Source organism: Mesoplodon densirostris, chromosome 3 (assembly GCF_025265405.1).
Source record: "Mesoplodon densirostris isolate mMesDen1 chromosome 3, mMesDen1 primary haplotype, whole genome shotgun sequence".
Classification (NCBI taxonomy): Eukaryota; Metazoa; Chordata; class Mammalia; order Artiodactyla; family Ziphiidae; genus Mesoplodon; species Mesoplodon densirostris.
The window spans coordinates 28,435,691-28,459,313 of record NC_082663.1 but is presented as its reverse complement, the minus strand read 5'-3'; the positions used below and the strand labels follow the sequence as shown (position 1 = coordinate 28,459,313).

The following is a 23,623-nucleotide window of genomic DNA, read 5'->3' as shown; positions in this document are numbered from 1 at the left end:
ATTTCTTCTTTTATTTCCTCAGTGATCCATTGGTTGCTTAGCAGAATGTTATTTAGTCTCCATATGTTTGTGGTTTTTTAAGTTTTTTCTTGTAGCTGATTTCTAGTCTCATATACTGTATTTCGAAAAGATGCTTGATATGATTTCAGTTATCTTAAATTTACTGAGACTTGTTTTGTGGCATAATGTGATCTGTCCTGTAGAATATTCCATGTACATCTTAAAGAATGTTTATTTGCTGCTTTTGGATGGAAGGTATATGTGTGTGTGTGTGTGTGTGTGTGTGTGTGTGTGTGTGTGTGTATCTGTATCTCCATTTGGTTTAATGTATCATTTTTTAAGGAAAAATGTTTTCTATTGAAATGGGTAATTGGAACTGGGAAAGAAATGTGGGGATATGTATCTGTTTCTTTCATACATGGAGTGTGTTTGTGATTTGCAGTGTCTGAATTAAGGTTTCATTAAGATCTCACTTTCATCAAGGATAGGTTCATCTGAAGAAAAACCAGCCAACCAAAAGGAAAACCCTTAAATCACAAGATACCATTGCCAAATTCAAAGAACATATGTGAAGTACATATTCTCTAGTCAAGCTGATCCATGCTGTGTTCTTTTTTTCTTATTGTTTGCCACTTTATTATGCTTCTCTGATATTACATTTTTATAAATTGAAGGTTTGTGGCAACTCCGAGTTGAGTAAGGCTATTGCCACCATTTTCCCAACAGCATTTGCTCACTTAGTGTCTCAGAGTCACATTTTGGTACTTCTCACAATATTATAAGCTTTTTCATTACTACTGAATTATGGTGATCTGTGATCAGTGATCTTTTTTTAGAGCTCTTCTACTTATATTTTTAATTTTTATTTTATATTGGAGTATAGTTGATTTACAATTTTTGTGTTTCAGGTGTACAGCAGGGTGATTTAGTTATACATATATGCATTCTTTTTCAGATTCTGTTCCCATATAGGTTATTACAGAGTATTGAGGAGAGTTCCCTGTGCTATACAGTAGGTCCTTGTTGATTATCTATTTTATTTATAGTAGTGTCTACATGTTAATCCCAACTTCCTAATTTATCCCTTTCCCCCACCTTTTGCCTTTGGTAACCATACGTTTGTTTTCTAACTCTGTGAGTCTGTTTCTGTTTTGTAAATAAGTTCATTTATATGTTTTTTTATTCCACATACAAGTGATGTCATGATATGTGTCTTTGTCTGACTTACTGTACTTAGTATGATAATCTCTATGTCCATCCATGTTGCTGCAAATGGCATTATTTCATTCTTTTTTATGGCTGAGTAATATTCCATTATATATATATACCACATCTTCTTTATCCATTCATCTGTTGATGGGCATTTAGGTTGCTTCCATGTCTTGGCTATGGTAAATAGTACTGCAATGAATATTGGGGTGGCTGTATCTTTTTGGAGTATGGTTTTCTCAAGATATATGCTGAGGAGTGGGATTGCAGGATCATATGGTAGCTCTATCTTTAGTTTTTAAGGAACCTCCCTACTGTTCTCCATAGTGGCTGCACCAATTTACATTCCCACCAACAGTGTACAACAACACCCTTTGTTCCACACCCTCTCCAGCATTTACTGTTTGTAGACTTTCTAACAATGGCCATTCTGACTGGTGTGAGGCGATACCTCATTATAGTTTTGATTTGAATTTCTCTAGTAAGTAGTGACATTGAACATCTTTTCATGTGTTTTCTGTCCATGTGCATGTCTTCTTTGGAGAAATGTCTATTTAGTTCTGCCCATTTTTTGATTGTTTTTTTTGTTTTTTTGATATTGGGCTGCATGAGCTGTTTGTATATTTTGGAGATTAATCCTTTGTCGATTGCTTCATTTCCAAGTATTTTTTCCCATTCTGTGAGTTGTATTTTTGTTTATAGTTTTCTTGGTGGTGCAAAAGCTTTTAAGTTTAATTAGGTCCCATTTGTTTATTTTTGTTTTTATTTTTCTTACTCTAGGGGGTGAATCCAAAAGGATATTGCTGCAGTTTATGTCAAAGAGTGTTCTGCCTGTGTTTTCCTCTAAGAGTTTTATAGTATCTGGCCTTAAATCCATTTTGTGTATATTTTTGTGTATGGTTTTAGTACATTCTCTAACTTCATTCTTTTACATGTAGCTGTCCAGTTTTCTCAGCACCACTTACTGAAGATACAGTCTTGTCTCCACTGTATATTCTTGCCTCCTTTGTTATAGATTAATTGACTGTAGGTGTGTGGGTTTATTTCTGGGCTGTATATCCTGTTCCATTGATCTATATTTCTGTCTTTTTGCCAGTACCATACTGTTTTGATTACTGTAGCTTTATAGTAGAGCCTGAGGTCAGGGGGCCTGGATCCTCCTGCTCTGTTTTTCTTTCTCAAGATTGCTTTGCCTATTTGGGGTCTTTTGTGTTTCCATACAAATTTTAAGTTTTTTGTTCTAGATCTGCAAAAACTGCCATTGGTCATTTGATATGGATTGCATTAAATCTGTAGATTACCTTGGGTGGTATACTCATTTTGACAATATTGATTCTTCAATCCAAGAACATGGTATTTTTCTATCTGCTTATGTCATCTTTGATTTTTTTCATAAATATCTTACAGTTTACAGAGTACAGGTCTTTTGCCTCCTTAGGTAGGTTTATTCCTAGGTATTTTATTCTTTTTTATGCAATAGTAAATGAGATTGTTTCCTTAATTTCTCTTTCTGATCTTTCTTTCTTTGTGTATATAAATGCCACAGATTTCTGTGTATTAATTTTGTATCCTGCAACTTTACTGAATTCATTGATGAGCTCTAGTAGTGTTCTGGTAGCATCTTTAGTATTTTCTATGTATAGTGTTATGTCATCTGCAGGCAGTGACAGTTTTACTTCTTCTTTGCAAATTTGAATTCCTTTTATTTATTTTTCTTCTCTGATTGCCGTGGCTAGGACTTCCAAAACCATGTTGAATAAAAGTGGTCAGAGTGGACATCCTTGTCTTGTTCCTGATCTTAGAGGAAATGTCTTAAGTTTTTCACCATTGAATATGTTGTTAGCTGTGGGTTTGTCATATATGGCCTTTATTATTTTAGGTATGTTCCCTCTATGCCCACTTTCCAGACAGTTTTTTTAATCATAAATGGGTGTTGAATTTTGCCAAAAGCTTTTTCTGCATCTATTGAGATAATCATATGGTTTTTATTGTTCACTTTGTTAACGTGGTGTATCACACTGATTGATTTGTGCATATTGAAAAATCCTTGCATCCATGGGATAAATCCCTCTTGATCATGGTGTATGATCCTTTTAATATATTGTTGGATTCAGTTTGCTAGTATTTTGTTGAGGATTTTTGCATCTTTGTTTATTGGTGGTATTGGCCTGTAATTTTCTTTCTTTCATTTTTTTTTGTGGTATCTGTCTGGTTTTGGTATTAGGGTGATGGTGACCTCATAGAATGAGTTTGGGAGTGTTCCTTCCTCTAAAATTTTTAAAAATAATTTTAGAATGATGGGTGTCAACTCTTCTCTAAATGGGTAGGGACAGGTCTTGGCATCAAAATGGGGACCTACAGGACAACTCACACCAATGAGTAGTCTCCAGTACCTTCGGCAGCAGTGTCCTTGTCCCCACAGTGAGCCACAGCCACATGCACACCCCACCTCTCCAGGAGATCTTCCAAGCCCAGCAGGTAGGTCTGGCCCAAGTGGCTATGAAGTCACTTATTTTTCCCCTGGGTCCTGGTGCACACGAGACTCTGTGCACACCATCCAAGAGTGGAGTTTGTTTCCCCCAGTCCTGTGAAGTTCCTGTGATCAAGTCCCACTGGGCTTCAAAGCCAAATTCCCTGGGGCTCCTCCTCCCAATTACAAACCCCCAAACTGGGAAGCCTGACATGGGGCTCAGAACTCTGACTCCTATGGGAGAAACTCTGTGATATAATTATTTTCTAATTTGTGAGTCACCCACTCAGCAGGTTTGAGATTTGATTGTATCACAGATGCACCCCTTCTACCAACACATTGTGGGTGGCTGCTTCTTTGTTTAGGAAGTAGAATATCTTTTTTCATAGGTTTCAGTCTTTTTTGTTGATGGTTCACAGTTAGTAGTGATTTTGGTGTTTTCTTAAGAGTAGGTGAGCTCAGGTTCTTCTACTCCACCATCTTGTCCTTGGACCCTGTTCCAATCTGTGTTAATGTGGTCCTTGAATCAGTAGCATCAGCTTCCTCTGGGAGATTGTTTATGTACCTTTAAGGCCAGTGTTTCCTTATTGATTTTCTTTCTGGATGATCTGCCCTCTGATATATGCATGGTGTGAAATTCCCCTACTATTATTGAGTTACTGTCAATTTCTCCCTTTATGTCTGTTAATATTTGCTTTATGTATTTAGGTGCTCCCTATGTTGGGTGAATATGTATTTACCTTTGTTATATCTTCATTTTGGATTGATTTCTTGATCATTGTATAATGTTCTTTGTCTCTTGTTACAATCTTTGCTTTAAGGTCTATTTTGTCCGATACCTTTATTGCTACCATGGCTTTCTTTTCACTTCTATTTTCATGGAATACCTCTTTCCGTCCCCTCACTTTCAGTCTGTCTTTAGATCTGAAGTGAGTCTCTTATAGGCATACAGGTTTTGTATTTGTATCCCTTCAGCCACTCTATGTCTTTTAATTGGATAATTTAATTCATTTATATTTAACATAATTATTGATAGATATGTACTTATTGCCACTTTGTTAATTGTTTTTATAGTTCTTTTTTTGTTCATTTCTTTTCTTCACTTCTTTTGTGATTTGTTGACCATCTTTAGTGTTATATTTGGATTCCTTTCTCTTTTTTGTGTATCTATGATAGACTTTTGGTTTGTGGTTACCATGAGGTTTATTTTATTGATTTTTTTGATTTTTATATTTTTAGTTCTTTACTGGAGTATAATTGCGTTACAATGGTGGGTTAGTTTGTGCTTTATAACAAAGTGAATCAGTGATACATATACATATGTTCCCATATATCTTCCCTCTTGCATCTCCCTCCCTCCCACCCTCCCTATTCCACCCCTCCAGGCGGTCACAAAGCACCGAGCTGATCTCCCTGTGCCATGCGGCTGCTTCGCACTAGCTATCTACCTTAAGTTTGTTAGTGTATATATGTCCATGACTCTCTCTCGCTTTGTCACAGCTTACCCTTCCCCCTCCCCATATCCTCAAGTCCATTCTCGAGTAGGTTTGTGTCTTTATTCCTCTCTTACCCCTAGTTTCTTCAAGACATTTTTTTCTTAAATTCCATATATATGTGTTAGCATACGGTATTTGTATTTTTCTTTCTGACTGACTTCACTCTGTATGAGAGACTCTAGATATATCCACCTCATTAAAAATAGCTCAGTTTCATTTCTTTTTATGGCTGAGTAATATTCCATTGTATATATGTGCCACATCTTCTTTATCTGTTCATCTGATGATGGACACTTAGGTTATTTCCATCTCTGGGCTATTGTAAATGGAGCTGCAATGAACATTTTGGTACATGACTCTTTTTGAATTATGGTTTTCTCAGGGTACATGCCCAGGAGTGGGATTGCTGGGTCATATGGTAGTTCTATTTTTAGTTTTTTAAGGAACCTCCATACTGTTCTCCATAGTGGTTGTACATATTCACATTCACACCAGCAGGGCCAGAGTGTTCCCTTTTCTCCCCACCCTCTCCAGGATTTATTGGTTCTAGATTTTTTGATGATGGCCATTCTGACTGGTGTGAGATAATATTTCATTGTAGTTTTGATTTCCATTTCTCTAATGATTAATGACTTTGAACATTCTTTAATGTGCTTGTTGGCAATCTGTATATCTTCTTTGGAGAAATGTCTATTTAGGTCTTCTGCCCATTTTTGGATTGGGTTGTTTGGTTTTTTTTTGTTAAGCTGCATGAGCTGCTTGTAAATTTTGGAGCATAATCCTTTGACAGTTGCTTCATTTGCAAATATTTTCAACCATTCTTAGGCTTGTCTTTTGGTCTTGTTTATGGTTTCCTTTGCTGTGCAAAAGCTTTGAAGTTTCATTAGGTCCCATTTGCTTATTTTTGTTTTTATTTCCATTTCTCTAGTAGGTGGGTCAAAAAGGATCTTGCTGTGATTTATGTCATAGAGTGTTCTGCCTGTATTTTCCTCTAAGAATTTGATAGTGTCTCGCCTTAAATTTAGGTCTGTGATCCATTTTGAGCTTATTTTTGTGTATGGTGTTAGAGAGTGATCTAATCTCATACTTTTACGTGTACCTGTCCAGTTTTGCCAGCACCACTTATTAAACAGGCTGTCCTTTCTCCACTGTACATTTCTGCCTCCTTTATCAAAGATAAGGTGACCATACGTTCATGGGTTTATCTCTGGGCTTTCTATCCTGTTCCATTGATCTATATTTCTATTTTTGTGCCAGTACCATATTGTACTGTAGCTTTGTAGTATAGTTTGATGTCAGGGAGCCTGATTCCTCCAGCTCCATTTTTCTCTCTCAAGATTGCTTTGGCTATTCGGGGTCTTTTGTGTTTCCATACAAATTGTGAAATTTTTTGTTCTAGTTCTGTGAAAAATGCCAGTGGTAGTTTGATAGGGATTGCATTGAATCTCTAGTTTACTTTGTGTAGTAGAGTCATTTTCACAATGTTGATTCTTCCAATCCAAGAACATGGTATATCTCTCCATCTATTTGTATCATCTTTAATTTCTTTCATCAGTGTCTTATAATTTTCTGCATACAGGTCTTTTGTCTCCTTAGGTAGGTTTATTCCTACGCATTTTATTTTTTTTGTTGCAATGGTAAATGGGAGTGTTTTCTTGATTTCACTTTCAGATTTTTCATCATTAGTGTACAGGAATGCCAGAGATTTCTGTGCATTAATTTTGTATCCTGCTACTTTACCAAATTCATTGATTAGCTCTAGTAGTTTTCTAGTAGCATCTTTAGGATTCTCTATGTATAGTATCATGTCATCTGCAAACAGTGACAGTTTTACTTTTTCTTTTCCAATTTGGATTGCTTTTATTTCCTTTTCTTCTCTGAATGCTGTAACTAAAACTTCCAAAACTATGTTCAATAAGAATGGTGAGAGTGGGCAACCTTGTCTTGTTCCTGATCTTAGTGGAAAAAGCTTTCACTTTTTCACCATTGAGGACAATGTTGGCTGTGGTTTTGTCATATATGGCCTTTATTATGTTGAGGAAAGTTCCCTCTATGCCTACTTTCTGCAGGGTTTTTATCATAAATGGGTATTGACTTTTGTCAAAAGATTTCTTTGCATCTATTGTGATGATGATATGGTTTTTCTCCTTCAATTTTTTAATATGGTGTATCACGTTGATTGATTTGCATATATTGAAGAATCCTTGCATTCCTGGAATATACCCCAATTTGTCCTGGTGTATGATCCCTTTAATGTGTTGTTGGATTATGTTTGCTAGTATTTTGTTGAGGATATTTGCATCTATGTTCATCAGTGATATTGTCCTGTAGTTTTCTTTCATGGTGACATCCTTGTCTGGTTTTGGTATCAAGGTGATAGTGGCCTCGTAGTATGTGTTTGGGCGTGTTCCTCCCTCTGTTATTTTTTGGAAGAGTTTGAGAAGGATAGGTGTTAACTCTTCTCTAAATGTTTGATAGAATTTGCCGGTGAAGCCATCTGGTCCTGGGCTTTTGTTTGTTGGAAGATTTTTAATCACAGTTTCAATTTCAGTTCTTGCAATTGGTCTGTTAATATTTTCTATTTCTTCCTGATTCAGTCTTGGCCAGTTGTGCATTTCTAAGAATTTGTCCACTTCTCCCACTTTGTCCATTTTACTGGCATAGAGTTGCTTGTAGTAATCTCTCATGATCTTGTGTATTTCTGCAGTGTCAGTTGTTACCTCTCCTTTTGCATTTCTAATTCTATTGATTTGACTCTTCTCCCTTTTTTCTTGATAAGTCAGGCTAATGGTTTATCAATTTTGCTTGTCTTCTAAAAGAACCAGCTTTTAGTTTTATTGATCTTTGCTATCGTTTCCTTCATTTTTTTCGTTTATTTCTGATCTAATCTTTATGATTGCTTTCCTTCTGCTTACTTTGGGGAATTTTTGTTCTTCTTTCTCTAATTGATTTAGGTGCAAGGTTAGGTTGTTTATTCGAGATGTTTTCTGTTTCTTAAGGTAGGATTGTATGGCTATAAACTTCCGTCTTAGAACTGCTTTTGCTTCATCCATAGGTTTTGGGTTGTCGTGTCTCCATTGTCATTTGTTTCTAGGTACTTTTTGATTTCTTCAGTGATCACTTCGTTATTAAGTAGTGTATTGTTTAGTCTCCATGTGCTTGTATTTTTTACCGATTTTTTCCTGTAATTAATATCTAGTCTCATAGCATTGTGGTCAGAAAAGATACTTGATACAATTTCAATTTTCTTAAATTTACCAAGGCTTGATTTGTGACCCAAGGTATGGTCTATGTTGGAGAATGTTCCATGAGCACTTGAGAAAAATGTGTATTCTGTTGTTTTTGGATGGAATGTCCTATAAATATCAATTAAGTCCATCTTGCTTAATGTATCATTTAAAGCTTGCATTTCCTTATTTATTTTCATTTTGGATGATCTGTCCATTGGTGGATGTGGGGTGTTATAGTCCCCTACTATGAATGTGTTACTGTCGTTTGCCCCTTTTTATTGCTGTTAGTATTTGCCTTATGTATTGAAGTGCTCCTATGTTGGGTGCATAAATATTTACAATTGTTATATCTTCTTCTTGGATTGATTCCTTCATCATTATGTAGTGACCTTCTTTGTCTCTTCTAATAGTCTTTATTTTAAGGTCTATTTTGTATGATATGAGAGTTGCTACTCCAGCTTTCTTTTGCTTTCTATTTGCATGGAATATCTTTTTCCATCCCCTTACTTTAAGTCTGTATGTGTCTCTAGGTCTGAAGTGGGTCTCTTGTAGACAGCATATATATAGGTCTTGCTTTTTTGTATCCATTCAGCCAATCTGTGTCTTTTGGTGGGAACATTTAGTCTATTTACTTTTAAGGTAATTATTGATATATATGTTCCTATTCCCACTTTTTTAATTGTTTTGGGTTTGTTATTGTAGTTCTTTTCCTTCTCTTGTGTTTCTTGCCTAGAGAAGTTCCTTTAGCATTTGTTGTAAAGCTGGTTTGGTGGTGCTGAACTCTCTCAGCTTTTGCTTGTCTGTAAAGTTTTTAATTTCTCCACCAAATCTGAATGAGATCCTTGCTGGGTAGAGTAATCTTGGTTGCAGGTTTTTCTCCTTCATCTCTTTATATATATCCTGCCAGTCCCTTCTGGCTTGCAGAATTTCTGTGGAAAGATCAGCTTTTAACCTTATGGGGATACCGTTGTGTGTTATTTGTTGTTATTCCCTTGCTGCTTTTAATATGTTTTCTTTGTATTTAATTTTTGACAGTTTCATTAATATGTGTCTTGGTGTATTTCTCCTTGGATTTATCCTGTATGGACTCTCTGTGCTTCCTGGACTTGATTAACAATTTCCTTTCCCATATTAGGGAAGTTTTCAACTTAATCTCTTCAAATATTTTCTCAGTCCCTTTCTTTTTCTCTTCTTCTTCTGGAACCCCTATAATTCGAATGTTGGTGCATTTAATGTCCCAGAGGTCTCTGTGACTGTCCTCAGTTCATTTCATTGTTTTTTTTTTATTCTGCTCTGCAGTAGTTATTTCCACTATTTTGTCATCCATGTCACTTATCCGTTCTTCTGCCTCTGTTATTCTGTTATTGATCGCATCTAGAGTATATTTAATTTCATTTATTTTGTTGTTCATCATTGCTTGTTTCATCTTTAGTTCTTCTAGGTCCTTGTTAAATGTTTCTTGCATTTTGTCTATTCTATTTCCAAGATTTTGGATCATCTTTACTATCATTATTCTGAATTCTTTTTCAGGGAGACTGCCTATTTCCTCTTCATTTGTTAGGTCTGGTGGGTTTTCATCTTGCTCCTTCATCTGCTGTGTGTTTTTCTGTCTTCTAATTTTGATTATCTTACTGTGTTTGGGGTCTCCTTTTTGCAGGATGCAGGTTCGTAGTTCCCGTTATTTTTGGTGTCTGTCCCCAGTGGCTAAGGTTGATTCAATAGGTTGTGTAGGCTTCCTGGTGGGGGGGACTAGTGCCTGTGTTCTGGTGGATGAGGCTGGATCTTGTCTTTCTGGTGGGCAGGTCCACATCTGGTGGTGTGTTTTGCGGTGTCTGTGGACTTATTATGATTTAAGGCAACCTCTCTGCTAATGGATGGGGTTTTCTTCCTATCTTGCTAGTTGTTTGGCATAGGGTGTCCAGCACTGTAGCTTGCTGGTCGTTGAGTGAAGCTGGGTGCTGGTGTTGAGATGGAGATGTCTGGAAGATTTTCGCCATTTGTTATTATGTGGAGCTAGGCGGTCTCTTGTGGACCAGTGTCCTGAAGTTGGCTCTCCCACGTCAGAAGCACAGCACTGACTGCTGGCTGCAGCACCAAGAGCCTTTCATCCACACGACTCAGAAAAAAAAAAGGAAAAGGGCAAAAATCATAGATCTTGCTCTCCAAGTCCACCTCCTCAATTTGGGATGATTCATTTTCTATTCATGTATTCCACAGATCCCGGGTACATCAAGTTGATTGTGGAGCTTTAATCCGCTGCTTCTGAGGCTGCTGGGAGAGATTTCCCTTTCTCTTCTTTGTTCTCACTGCTCCCGGGGCTCAGCTTTGAATTTGGCCCTGCCTCTGTGTGTAGGTCACTGGAGGGTGTCTGTTCTTCGCTTAGAGAGGATGGGGTTAAAGGAGCCGCTGATTCGGGGACTCTGGCTCACTCAGGCTGGGGGGAGGGAGGGCTACAGAGTGCGGGATGAGCCTGCAGTGGCAGAGGCCAGTGGGACGTTTCACTAGCCTGAGTTGCGCCGTGCGTTCTCCCGGGGAAGTTGTCCCTGGTTCCCGGGACCCTGGCAGTGGTGGGCTGCACAGGCTCCCCTAAAGGGGGGTGTGGATAGTGACCTGTGCTCATACACAGGCTTCTTCATGGTGGCAGCAGCAGCCTTAGCGTCTCATGCCCATCTCTGTGGTCCGCGCTGTTAGCCGCGGCTCACGCCCGTCTCTGGAGCTCCTTTAAGCAGCGCTCTTAATCCTCTCTCCTCACGCACCAGGAAACAAAGAGGGAATAAAAATTCTCTTGCCTCTTTGGCAGCTCCAGACTTTGCCCGGACTCCCTCCCAGCTAGCCGTGGTGCACTAGCCCCCTGCAGGCTGTGTTCATGCCGCCAACCCCAGTCCTCTCCCTGCACTCCAACCAAAGTGAGAGCCTCAGCTCCCAGCCCTGCCTTCCCCAGTGGCCAACCAGACAAACCTCTCGGGCTGGTGAGTGCCAGTCAGCGCCGATCCTCTGTGCGGGAATCTCTCTGCTTTGCCCTCCGCACCCCTCTGGCTGCACTCTCCTCCGCTACTCCGAAGCTTCCCCCCTCCGCCACCCACAGTCTCCGCCCACAAAGAGGCTCCTAGTATGTGGAAACCTTTCTTCCTTCACGGCTCCCTCCCACTGGTGCTGGTCCCATCCCTATTCTTTTGTCTCTGTTTTTTCTTGTTTTGTTTTTTTTGCCCTACCCAGGTATGTGTGGAGTTTCTTGCCTTTTGGGAGGTCTGAGGTCTTCTGCCAGCGTTCAGTAGGTGTTCTGTAGAAGTTGTTCCACGTGTAGCTGTATTTCTGGTGTATCTATGGGGAGGAAGGTGATCTCCGTGTCTTACTGTTCCGCCATCTTCCCCGGAAGTCCACCATGAGGTTTATATATAGCCATATATATATATAATTATTTTAAGTTGCTGATCTCTAAGTTCAAATGCATTTTAACAACCCTGCATTTTTACTCCCCTCTTCCATGTTTACTGTTTTTGACATATTTTATATATTTTTGTTTTGTATATCCCTTAACTACTTATTGTGGATATAGATGATTTTGCTACTTTTGCCTTTTAATCTTTCTACTAGCTTTATACATGGTTGATTTATTACCTTTATTGCATATTTGTCTTTACCACTTAAATTTTCCTTTTGTAATTTTCATGTTTCTAACTGTGGCATTTTCTTTTTCACTTAGAGAAGTTCCTTTCAGCATTTCTTGTAAAGCTGGTTTGGTGGTGCTGAATTTTTTTAGCTTTTGCTTGTCTATAAAACTTTTGATCTCTCTATGAAATCTAAATGAAAGCTTTGCCAGGTAGAGTATTCTTTCCCCTTTCATCACTTGAAATATATCGTGCCCTTCTGGCCTGCAGAGTTTCTGCTGAAGAGTCAACTGATAGCCATATGGGAGTTCTTTTCTACTCGTTGCTTTTCCCTTGCTGATTTTTTTAATTTTTATTTTTATTAGGGTATAGTTGACTTACAGTGTTGTATTAGTTTCAGGTGTACAGCAAACTGAATCTGTTATACATATACATATATCCACTCTTTCTTAGATTCTTTTCCCATATAGGCCATTACAGAGTATTGAGTAGAGTTCCCTATGCTATACAGTAGGTCCTTATTAGTTATCTATTTTATATGTAGTAGTGTGTATGTGTCAATCCCAATCTTCCTATTTATCCCTCCCCCCAACATACCCCCCAGTAACCATAAGTTTATTTTCTACATCTGTAACTCTATTTCTGTTTTGTTTTAGTTTTTTTAAGATTTCTTTATTCTTTATTTTATTTTATTTTTGGCTGCGTCAGATCTTAGTTGCAGCACGCGGGATCTTCATTGAGCCATGTGGGATTTTTGTTGTGGTGCACAGGCTTCTCTCTAGTTGTGGTGTCCAGGTTTTCTCTCTCTAGTTGTGGCACGCAGGCTCCAGGGCACATGGGCTCTATAGTTTGTGGCACACAGGCTCTCTAATTGAGGCAAGCAAGCTCAGTATTTGTGGCACATGGGCTTAGTTGCCCCATGGCATGTGGGATCTTAGTTCCCTGACCAGGGATGAAACCCATGTGCCCTGCATTGTAAAGTGTATTCTTTACCACTGGACCACCAGGTAAGTCCCAAACTCTATTTCTGTTTTGTAGATAAGTTCACTTGTAGCCTTTTTTAGATTCCACATATGAGTGATATCATGTGATATTTGTCTTTGTCTGACTTTCTTCACTCAGTATGACAATCTCTGGGTCCATTCATGTTGCTGCAAATGGCATTATTTTTTCTTTTTTATGGCTGAGTAATATTACACTGTATATACGTACCACATCTTCTTTACCCATTTGTCTGTTGATGGACATTTAGGTTGCTTCCATTTCCTGGTTATTGTAAATAGTGCTGCAGTGAACATTGTGGTGCATGTATCTTTTCTCCAAATAGATGCCCAGGAGTGGGATTGCTGGATCATATGGTAGTTCTATATTTAATTTTTTAAGGAACCTCTATACTGTTCTCCATAGTGGCTGTACCAGTTTACATTCCCACCAACAATATAGGAGGGTTCCCTTTTTTCTCCACACCCTCTCCGGCATCCCTTGCTGATTTTAATTTTCTCCCTTTATCTTTAATTTTTGCCATTTTAATTACATTGTGTCTTGGTATGATTATCTTTGGGTTCCTGTTTTGGGTTCTGTGCTTCCTGGTCCTGCTTGTCTATTTCCTACTGCAGGTTAGGGCAATTTTTAGCTATTATATCATCAAATATGTCCTCTTCCCATTTCTCTCTCTGTTCTCCATCTGGGAGCCATATAATGTGAATGTCAGTACACTTGATGTTATATCACAGAGGTTTCTGAATTGTCCTCATTTTTTAAATTTTTTTTTCTGTTCAACTCCAGTTATTTCCACTACTCTGCTTTCCAGTTCACTGATCCATTCCTCTGTATCATCTAATTTACTATTTAATCCTTTTAGTGTATTTTTAATTTCAGTTTTTCTATTCTTCAGCTCTGTTTCTTTCTCTTTGTTAATCTTCTTACTGTATTCACCCAATTTTCTCCCAGGTTATTTGAGTATCTTTACAATCATTACCTTGAACTCTTTATTGGATAGGTTGCCTATCTTCAGTTCAGTTAGTTCTTCTGGTGTTTTATCTTATTCCTTCATTTGGGATATATTCCTCTGTTGCCTCATTTTCCCTAATTTGCTGTTTTTATTTCAATGTATGTGGTAGGTTGATTATATTTTCTCACCCTGGAGAAGTGGCCTTTTGTAGGAGACATCCTGTGTGTCCCAGCAGCATACTCCCCTCTGGTCACCAGAGCTATATGCTATAGGGGTGCCCCCTACATGGGCTGCATGGGTCCTTCTTTTTGTGATGAGGTGACTACTGTGGGTGGTCTGGTAGGTGTGACTGGCTTCTTATTAGGTTGGTGTGAGGCTCTGCCTTGTGTGGAGACTACTAGTTGGTGGGGCAGGGTAGGGCATGAGATAGCTGGCTGCAGAGTCCCAGGATTCCCCTGGGTAATCCTGGCGGGCTTGTAGGCAGAGCTGGGTTCTGGAGTGGGTGACTGCAGAGCCGGTTCCTGACATGGCTGGCTGTGAGTTTCAGGGTGTTCCAAAGCTGGTGTTGGCCTGCTGGTGAGAGATACAAGGTGTCTTGGAGCTGGTGTCACCCCACTGGTAGGTGGGGTCAGATCCTGGGACTGCTGGCTGAGGGACTTAAGGTGTCTCAGAGCAGATGTCAGCCTGCTGATGGTCAGGCCCAGGGGGTACTGACCTGGCAAGCTGCAGTAGTCCTGGGGCTTGTGTCTACCCACTGGTGGGTGAAACTTGGTCTTCAGACTTCTGGCTGCAGGGCCCTGAGGGTCCTGGAGCTGGTGTCTGCCCACTGGTGGGTGGAGCCAGGGTTGGCTCCAGGACCCGGGAGTCCTGAGTCTAGTCTCAGCACACACAGGGCTGGGCCCTAGGCCCTCTGATGGACAGGGCCAGGTCCCAAAGCAGCTCAGGGGGTTTTAAGGCAGCAGGGCTGCTGGTGAGTGAGCCTGTGTCTCCACCCAGCTAGTTGCTCAGCCTGAGGCATCCCAGTGTTGGTGCTGACAGACTGGTGGGTGGAGCCTGGTCCTAGTGTTGGAGGGAGGATTCCAAAATGGTGCTTGCCAGCACCAGTGTCCTCGTGGTAAAACGAGCTTCCCGAAATGGCTGTCACCAGTGTCTGTGTCCCGAGGGTGAGCTCTAGTTGCCTCTTGTCTCTGAAGGAGACTCTCCAAGATCAGCAGGTGGGTCTGACTCAGGCTCCTTTCAAATTACTGCTTCTGTGCTGGGTCCTGTGAGATTTTGTGTGTGCCCTATAGGAGTGGAGTCTCTATTCCCCATAGCCCCTGGATCTCCTGATTAAGCCCTACTGACCTTTATGCTAAATGTTCTGGGGGCTCATCTTCTCAATGCAGGACCACTGGGCTTGGGAGCCTGATGTGGGGCTCAAGCCCCTCGCTCGTGGAGAACCTCTGTAATTGTAATTATTCTCCCATTTGTGGTTCACCCACCCTGGGGTCCTGACTATACCACATCTCCATCCTTCCTACCTGTCTTGTTGTGGTTCCTTCTTTATACTTTTAGTCGTAGAAGAGCTTTTCTGCCAGTCTTCCAATCTTTCACATCAATAGTTGCTCTATAAATAGTTGTAATTTTGGTGTGCCTGTGGGCAGAGGTGAGCTTAGCGTCTTCCTACTGAAAGATATTCTTCCAGATGAACAGAACCTTCATTTATTCAGCAAATATTACTGATCACAAGATATGTCTCAGGCAAGTACTAAAAACTGAGAACACAGAAACAAGTCTGACACATTCCCTGGCCTCATGAAACCCAAAGTCTTACAGACACTGTATTTGCCAACAACATTGAAATTATTTTCCAACTTTTGTGGGCAAAATATTATCCCTTCAACCTAGACATAACCGACAGCAGGGGAAGAAGCTTATAACTGTCCCTTTACATTTCCAAGTATGATTTCTATTAAACAGGCATAGGCAAATTGGGATGTCCTTTCTAAGTTGCCCCCAATTATAAGCATTGTGTGCTTCAGCTGGGAACCAGTTGGCTGATGAACACAGCAGCCTTCATTGTTTCACAATAATAACGAGAACTGGTGCAATTAAGCCCTGCCATGATGTTGGGCTCCCAGTCTTTGTCTAAATGAGCTGCTAAACATAGGTCTGGAACACAGGCTCCCAATGTAGGTCACCGGTATCCTCCACTCTTTATTCCAGTTTCCCACTTTTAAACAGGAGGATTCTAGGACCCACATGTTCCCAGGGCTCTGAGGACCATTGAAAAGCTGGGCTCATGATCCAGTGGTTCCCAAGATCAGGCAAGAACACCAGGCTTGGTTGAACCTCTTTCAGTCATGTAGATGTTGACCTGACAAGTGGGGGCCCTTGGTTGAACAAATGAAGCTTCTCTGGTCAGGGAAGACCTGTCCATGTGGGCCCCTCCTTCCCCATAACCAGCACAAGAGATTCATTTTCTTGGTGGCAGTGCTTTAGAGGCACCGAGGCAGCATTCAGATTCCAATACCACCATCTCTGTTCTAGCTATGAGACACTGGGCCAGTTATTAAGCCTCTGTGGAACTTCAGTTTTAAAGGGAGAACAACAGGTGTAAGTAAATTTATATGAAGATCAAATGAGATAGTAATATGCCCAGCACATTGCCTAGTGTGTGGTAAGTGCTTAAGAAATTGTTATCTGTTATCTGTGTTGTTAAAACAACAGAAATTTAGTCTCACAGTTCTGGAGGCAAGAAGTCCAAAAACCACAGTTCTTGGTAGGGCCATGCTCTCTGTCTCTTAGCTTCTGGTAGTCACTGGCTTTCCTTGGCTTGTAGCTGCATAACTCCAATCTCTGCCTCCATCATCACATGGCCATCTTCCTCTGTGTGTCTGTGTCGTCACATGGCTTTCTCTTTACTGCATGTGTCTGTCTTTTCTCTATAAGGACACAGTCATGTTGATTAAGTCATCTTAATTTACATCATAATTACTTCTGCAAGGAAATATTTCCAAATAACATCACATTCACAGGTACCAATGGTTAGGACTTCAACTTTGGGGGAACACTTAAACTTTGGAGGATCCAATTCAACCCAGAACAAAGTTAAAGATTTTGGGGTCCTCTAAGGGGCCTTTTTAGAACAGTAGACACCCTAGAGAGAGGTCACACTTCAGCCTTTAGCAGAAAAGGCTCAACACCATTTACAGAACAGTTCAAGATAGAACATAGTGCCATGTTTGAGCAAATGTTAACAATAATAATACAAGTTTGGAGATTGGGACAGAAGGGATCCTTGTGGTCCAACGTGGCCAAAAGCTTTGTGGAGAGAAGGAATGGAAGCTAAACTTTCATACTTCTTCTGTCTTCTTTTCTTGTAGTAGCCCCAGAGCACTCACATACTCATGGCAGGGAGAATGTGGGGCAAAGAGCTACCCCAGATGCACCTTCTCCGTCCACCATCCATAAGGAATTTAGGAGAGGCTGGCTAAGAAATCAGAGCAGCCCTGTAATGCCTAGGCTTCCATTCTGGGCCCTGCCCCAATGCCAGAAGCCTAGGGAGGAAGCCCTGCCTTGTTCTGAGCAGCAGCCTACATGATGCACAATCCAAGCCCCATGGAGAACACCTGCTGCTCTGGTGGGCACGTGGGAGATGAAGAGCTCAGATTTCTATACCACATTAGGAACACTTGGCAGAAATATGTACTCCTTCTGAAATGTCAGATCATGTACAGAAGTTTACTGGGGCATTAGAGGGCACTGAGTTTTATGAAATGTTTAGGAAGAGGCCTGAAGAAGAAAATAATCAGCAATGAAGAGGTTTTGGGCTCTAGAAGCATTATATGTTACCTACTCCCAAGCGCACTTAACACTTGCAAACCAAATGGAATTCTGACAGCTAACAGAAGACATTTCTTCATGAAAAAATAAGGCACAGTCAAGGAAATGATGAGTTCTGAGAAGATAAAAAGCATTTTCTGCCTTCATGACCTGAAGGTGAAAAATGCATAGAGAGGCAAAAATACTGTCACAGATTTGAGTAAAGAGAATACTACCTCAATTTCTACTTTTACTGACAGTTCTATTTACAAAGGACAGCAGCCTGTTCAGGGAAAAGCTTTTCTTTAGGACTGTTCAAATCTTTTCTGTAATGGAGAAAGATCAACCAGAGCTCTGAGGGGCACTGAAGCAAAGTTTGAAACAATTTCACTTTATAAAAGAAAAATGTGTTATTGGGGCCTTACTGAATTCTTTCCAGACCAGGAGTACATGGGCCAGTGCAGTCTGAGTACCACCCATAGAATATGCAAGGGTGGTCCCTGAGAAATCTAGTCCAATTCTCTGTTTCATATATGAGGAAAGGAGGGCCAAAATAATTCAGGAACTTACTTGCCCAGAGTTAGGGTAGAACAAGGATTAGTACCCAAGTAACTAATTGTATCCTTACCCTTGGAATTATTTGTGCATGTCTATGCCTTCATTTACATGGTACATTTCTGGAGGGCAGTGACCACATTTTATATATCTATATCCTTTGCTCAGGAAGCGTTGGTTAGTTGGCTGACGGGGTGACTGCTTGGTGCTCTGGATGATATGATTGATAAAAGCATGAGCTAGAGTCAAAACTGCCCATGTTCAGATCTGACTGTGCCACTTATCAGCTGGATAACATTGTGCAAGTTCTTAACTTCTGTAGGCTTTACGTCTCCTTTTGTAAAATGGAAAGAACAGTTGTATTTACCTGATAGTTACTGCTGTGAAGATTCAATGAAGTGATGCAAGTAAAATATTGCGTTCAACTATTGCATACCAATCCTGCATAACAAGGCACCTCTAAACTCAGTGCTTTAAAACTACAAGCGTGAATTCTGTGCTCAGCTCAAGTTCAGCTGATCTAGTTTGGCTGTGGTTGGCCTTGGCTGCAAGCTATAGGTTGGGTGTAGGTCTGCTCCATATGTCTCATCCTCCTTGGTCCAGTGGCTGCATGAGCCAGAGTCTTCTAACGGTGATGGCAGAAGCTCATCAGGGCAGCCTCATCCTCCCTCACATTCTAAGGCCCTGCAGGGATCATGTCCACTAACATCCCATTGTCCAAAGCAAGTCAGAGGGCTGAACCCAAAGTCCAGGAGTGGGGAAGTATTCACCACCGGGTGGCCATGGCAAGGGTGGGAATGTATAACATTGCTACACAGGAGTGAATGTCAGTGGATGTCAACCATTATGAATTGTTATGGAGCCTTTCTCAGTAGACACATAAAGTCTTCCATTAATACAAGTCGCACTTATTCACTTACAAAAGGATAATCTTTGGTTTTTTCCTATTTTTTTTCTCCTCCCACAGATTTACTTTGCACCAAGGACAACTTATCAGCCAGTTTCTGCCAGACACTAAAAACTATGAAGAAATGTTCTGTGCCCACCGTGAGGGCTCAGTGCTGCCTCTCATGTTCCCAGACACACATCGCCCACACCCAAAGGCCAAGAAAGCGACAGCCACTCAAAAACCCCAGAGCACCCTAAGTCCAGAAGAAAGCCACCCTCCACCACAGACTGCAGCAGCCTGCTGACCGTGACATGTTCTAGGCCCAGGGACCACTTCATTGTGCTTTTACTCTGTGTATTTCAGGTTCAACTTTGGCTCATAACTAAACAAAGCCCACTGTTCTTTAGCCACAAAATGTCCCTCATAGGAGACATGGGACTGTAATACTCACCTCTCCCTGATAGGCAGGTGAGGTATCCAGGAGAATCGGGCCTTTCATGAGATCAGCTCGTGGGAAAGGTACCAAGGTGGGCAAGTCTGTGAAATGATGTCTTTTGTTCCTCCCTTAAAGATAAAAACAGAGAGACCAGATTTTTTCCCAGACTACCTCAAGAGTTATCAGGAAACAGAGCCACACTTATCCAGGGAACAAATAATCTTATTAACTTACCTTGGTGAAATCACCCTTTTTTTGTCTCCCTACTTGGGGCAGCTGCTGTTTAAAATGTCATGGGAGAGCTTTCAGGAACATTCTTGTAATTCATCCAGGCAGGGGACTGCTTTCTTCACCCTGTGTTCAACTGGGGCAGGAAGAGGAAGTGCTGGTTTCACCCTTAGTCTGTCCCTAATCCCTATGGACTCTTCATCTGGGCTGTTGGGACTCCCATTCCTTCCTGGAGACACTAGAAGAAGAGGATATGGGCAGGAACTGTAGGCTTTAGTAAACCTAAGGGATTTAGGTTAGTTATACAGAAGACATTTCTGACTTAAGGATAATTTCTATGAAAACTGTTAAAAAGCAAATTAACAAATCAATGTCTTGCTAGTATAAGGAAGGGAAGAACATGGGCTTTTTGTTCTTCCCACTTCCCTGGCAAATACCCATTCCTTTGCAGAAAAGCAAATGAGTCTTCCTGTGTGGCTTTCCCTTCTCTAGCATATTCCCTGCCTGAGTCTTCAGTTCAGGGTGAACATCTTTTCACCACTAGGGGTTTGCACACCACAACTGCTACGGCCAGGTCCACAGCTGCAACCTGCCCCCACCTACCCTCAGGTTGGAAAATGGAGCTCTAGATTAAAATATTTCCGAGAACCAGGTAAATTGTATTAAGTATAGAAAAGTTTGGTATAAACTTCTAGTCTCGAGAAAAAAGTCTTTTCAAAAGTGAGGTAAATCTGATCTATTCTCTAGCGCACCCAATAGTTACTTTTGAGGATCTGTTGTCTGGGGGGTGTGTGGAACAGGTGAGTCAGGTAGTCCAAAAAAGTGAAATGAAAACTAGAATGCTTCTTCTGGATGTCCCCATCACCCATCAGGACAAAGTAGGCTGTGGTCTCAGATTCAAGGTGAATTTCCTGGTTTGTAAGTGGAGGTATTTATATGAACTGAACGTGGAAAATGGGGGGGCGTGTGGAGCCCCCAGGAGAAGAAGCCCTCAGAATCAGCTATTGACAGAGGGGAAGGCAGGAGAGTGGGCTTCATGTAGTGGGCAGCGTGTCTTCAGTCTCACGCACAGGTACCGTTAACATTCACCATGGAGCACAGTATCCCATCTCTCCCTTGAATTATCTATCCATTCAGCAGAATGGTGCTATTGAAAAATGGTGCTAATATCTAGTTGGTGGCAGAACAAATATAAACATAGATAGATGTACAAATGGGCAAGTCCACATTCATCTTCTGTTAAATTTGTAATGGTGTTGCTGGCCAACGCCAGTTCTATTGCTTGGATACCAGAAGCTTAAATTTTTTATATTATGCATTTTTTTCAAGCCATTACTGTGTATTATTCTGATAAATGCCTGTGGGAAATAAAACACTGAGGTTGGGATGAAATTTGAGATAGAGCAGAAACAGGAGGTGAGTAGAAATGTTTACCAAAACCAGGGAACTTATTTCTATATAATTATGTTCTTGTATTCTGTCTTTAAATCTAAACATTGCTGGCCAGTGACAGTCTCTGGTGAAATAAGTTTTAGCAAGAAGATGCTTACATTGTCAGTGATGTGAGTAGAAAAGAACCTGATTTTTTCTAATGAGGCAGTTCTCAAAAACTGTCCCTGAAGTATAGTGTAGGCTTTCAGGGAGATTAATTTAGTAAGTTGGATGGATTTAACTTAACCTGGTACTCTGCTACCCTAGGATCATGCATGTCATCAGAGACCTGGATATGACCAGTCTTAGAAAACTCAGGAACAAACTCCGATTCCTACTGACCTCAGCAAACTAAACTAAGCCAGATTTCCCAATATGCAAAATGTTATTTATGACCCATGTGGCAAAAATGGTAGAAATGTAGGAAGGGTCTGTCCAGGTGCTCCATTCTAGGCCTTTCTCTAGTTTCTCAAAGGCAGAATATTGGCCCCTAACCCTGCATCATGGACATTCACTTCCTGTGTGGGGCTGTGTTGTAAGACAGCTGGGTAGCAGCTGTCCTTCTGGACATCAGAATCAAGACAGCACTTGCTACTAGAGTCATTTAACATGGTTGTTGCCTTAGTCACTCAGCTTTGGGTCATCAGAGTTTTGACAGGTCCCCATGCTTGCAATAAGAGAGGGACCTCAGATTAACAGGGAGACTGAAGGCAAGAACCTGAATGGAGTCTGACCATCCTTTTGGTGCTCATGGGGGCCAACATGAAGTAGTATTGTTGGTTTATTTCTTCCATGGCCTCCTTTCTTCCCACCTTGAACAAGCAACTGAGATGTGTAGCAAGAGACACTGGATACACATCTACCATGAATCAGAGAGGCCGCCACAAGGCCTGGTGCTTAAATACATGAAGGTTCTCAAACCCAATTTGGTTTACATTGCCTTTCCCAGTGGTAGAGTTAGCTCTTCTCTGAAAAGGTGTGGGTTAGTTTAATTCTTAAACATCGAAACATAATTCAACACACGACAAGAAAACAATATTTTAAGAGACTAAATAGTGAATATTTTTGTAAAACAGGAAATCATTTTGTGATACAAGCAATGGCCCCTTTGTAGGAATGACTTGTTTTCATATTTGGTTTTCTTAATCAAGAATGCACCTCCATCCAATCTCCTGAACCATCTCTACTTGGTGGAGTCATCCCAGTGTGATGCTTTCAGATATTTAGTGAATGTTTTTGATAACTTTTATCACATTTATGGAACACAAGTTGAGGGATTTATATTGTTTCAGATCATAATTTCCCAATCAGTTGGCTAAAATCCTCCAAACTCTGAAAGCTACACATTGCTACCCCCGAGATTACAGGTCTTAGCTCTTCTCCCTTCTGACTATAGGATCAAGCCCTGGGACAATGAATCTGTGCATAGTGATTCACTTTTGAGAGAGACCACATGACATGAACTGTCTGGTGCTAAAACTTAGCAAACATATTTGATGCTACTCTTTTTCTGTTGTATTGCTAGTTCAAATATTATTAGTAGTAGTATTTTTAAGTTATGTCATTAAAAAAAAAACCTGGTTGGGGGAAGCACAATTCTACCTATCACTGTCCTCCAAAGTGGTTGTATGTGGTACACGGCCTCATCCATTGTCCTCTCTGCATCTCTGCTGCTTTGCCAGGCCCAGCCTCCTTAAGGGGTACCTTGGTGGGTACCTCAGTATTTAAAACCAGACTGTAACCATAGCCTGCCATTGTGTGGCATCAATAAATGGCCAAACTCACTGGTGTTCCCATGTGATTCATTTACCCCTACTGCGAGACTCCCACCACCCACCAGAGCAACACTGGAATTCAGCAACCTGGAGAAGGATGCTATCAATCCTTCCTCCCCCACTCCCTGCAGATTCCTTCCTACTCCACACCTCCACATAGGAGGTGTCCAAGTGACACCTCCTATCAAGGGGATAACGGCCAGCATACACTGAGGAAAGAGGTGACAGGCATCCATACTAAAAACAGCCCTCACACTGAAAAAATATTAAACCCACACAGGTTACAGAGGAACATTCCCACATAAAAATAGCCCTCCAAGACCACAGGAGATAATTGTTTCTCCTAAACTTATAGAGCAAGACAAACATAAGTAAAATGAAGAAGCTGAGGAACCACTCCCAATTAAAAGATGGAGAGAATTCCCCTGAAAGAACAATGAAACACACCTCTTCAGTCTAACAGACACCAAGTTCAAAAAAGAGATACTGAAAATACTGAATGAATTAAGAAAGGCTATCAACAGAAATGTAGATGACTGTA

General features: G+C 40.7%; 1 protein-coding gene across 4 annotated transcripts in view; it reads left to right on the top strand.

Moving 5' to 3' along the window:
• The window catches only part of ADAMTS12 (ADAM metallopeptidase with thrombospondin type 1 motif 12), a 418,668-nt gene extending 395,591 nt beyond the window's left edge, over positions 1-23,077 (top strand). For 3 of the 4 annotated variants that reach the window (XM_060092771.1, XM_060092772.1, XM_060092769.1), the window contains one exon: positions 19,291-23,077. In XM_060092771.1, the coding sequence (XP_059948754.1) occupies positions 19,291-19,469 (179 nt within the window). In that variant the 3' untranslated portion in view covers positions 19,470-23,077. The remainder of the gene's footprint in view (positions 1-19,290) is intronic. The other variant, XM_060092773.1, reaches the window with a different exon arrangement.
• Positions 23,078-23,623: the final 546 nt, after the last annotated feature.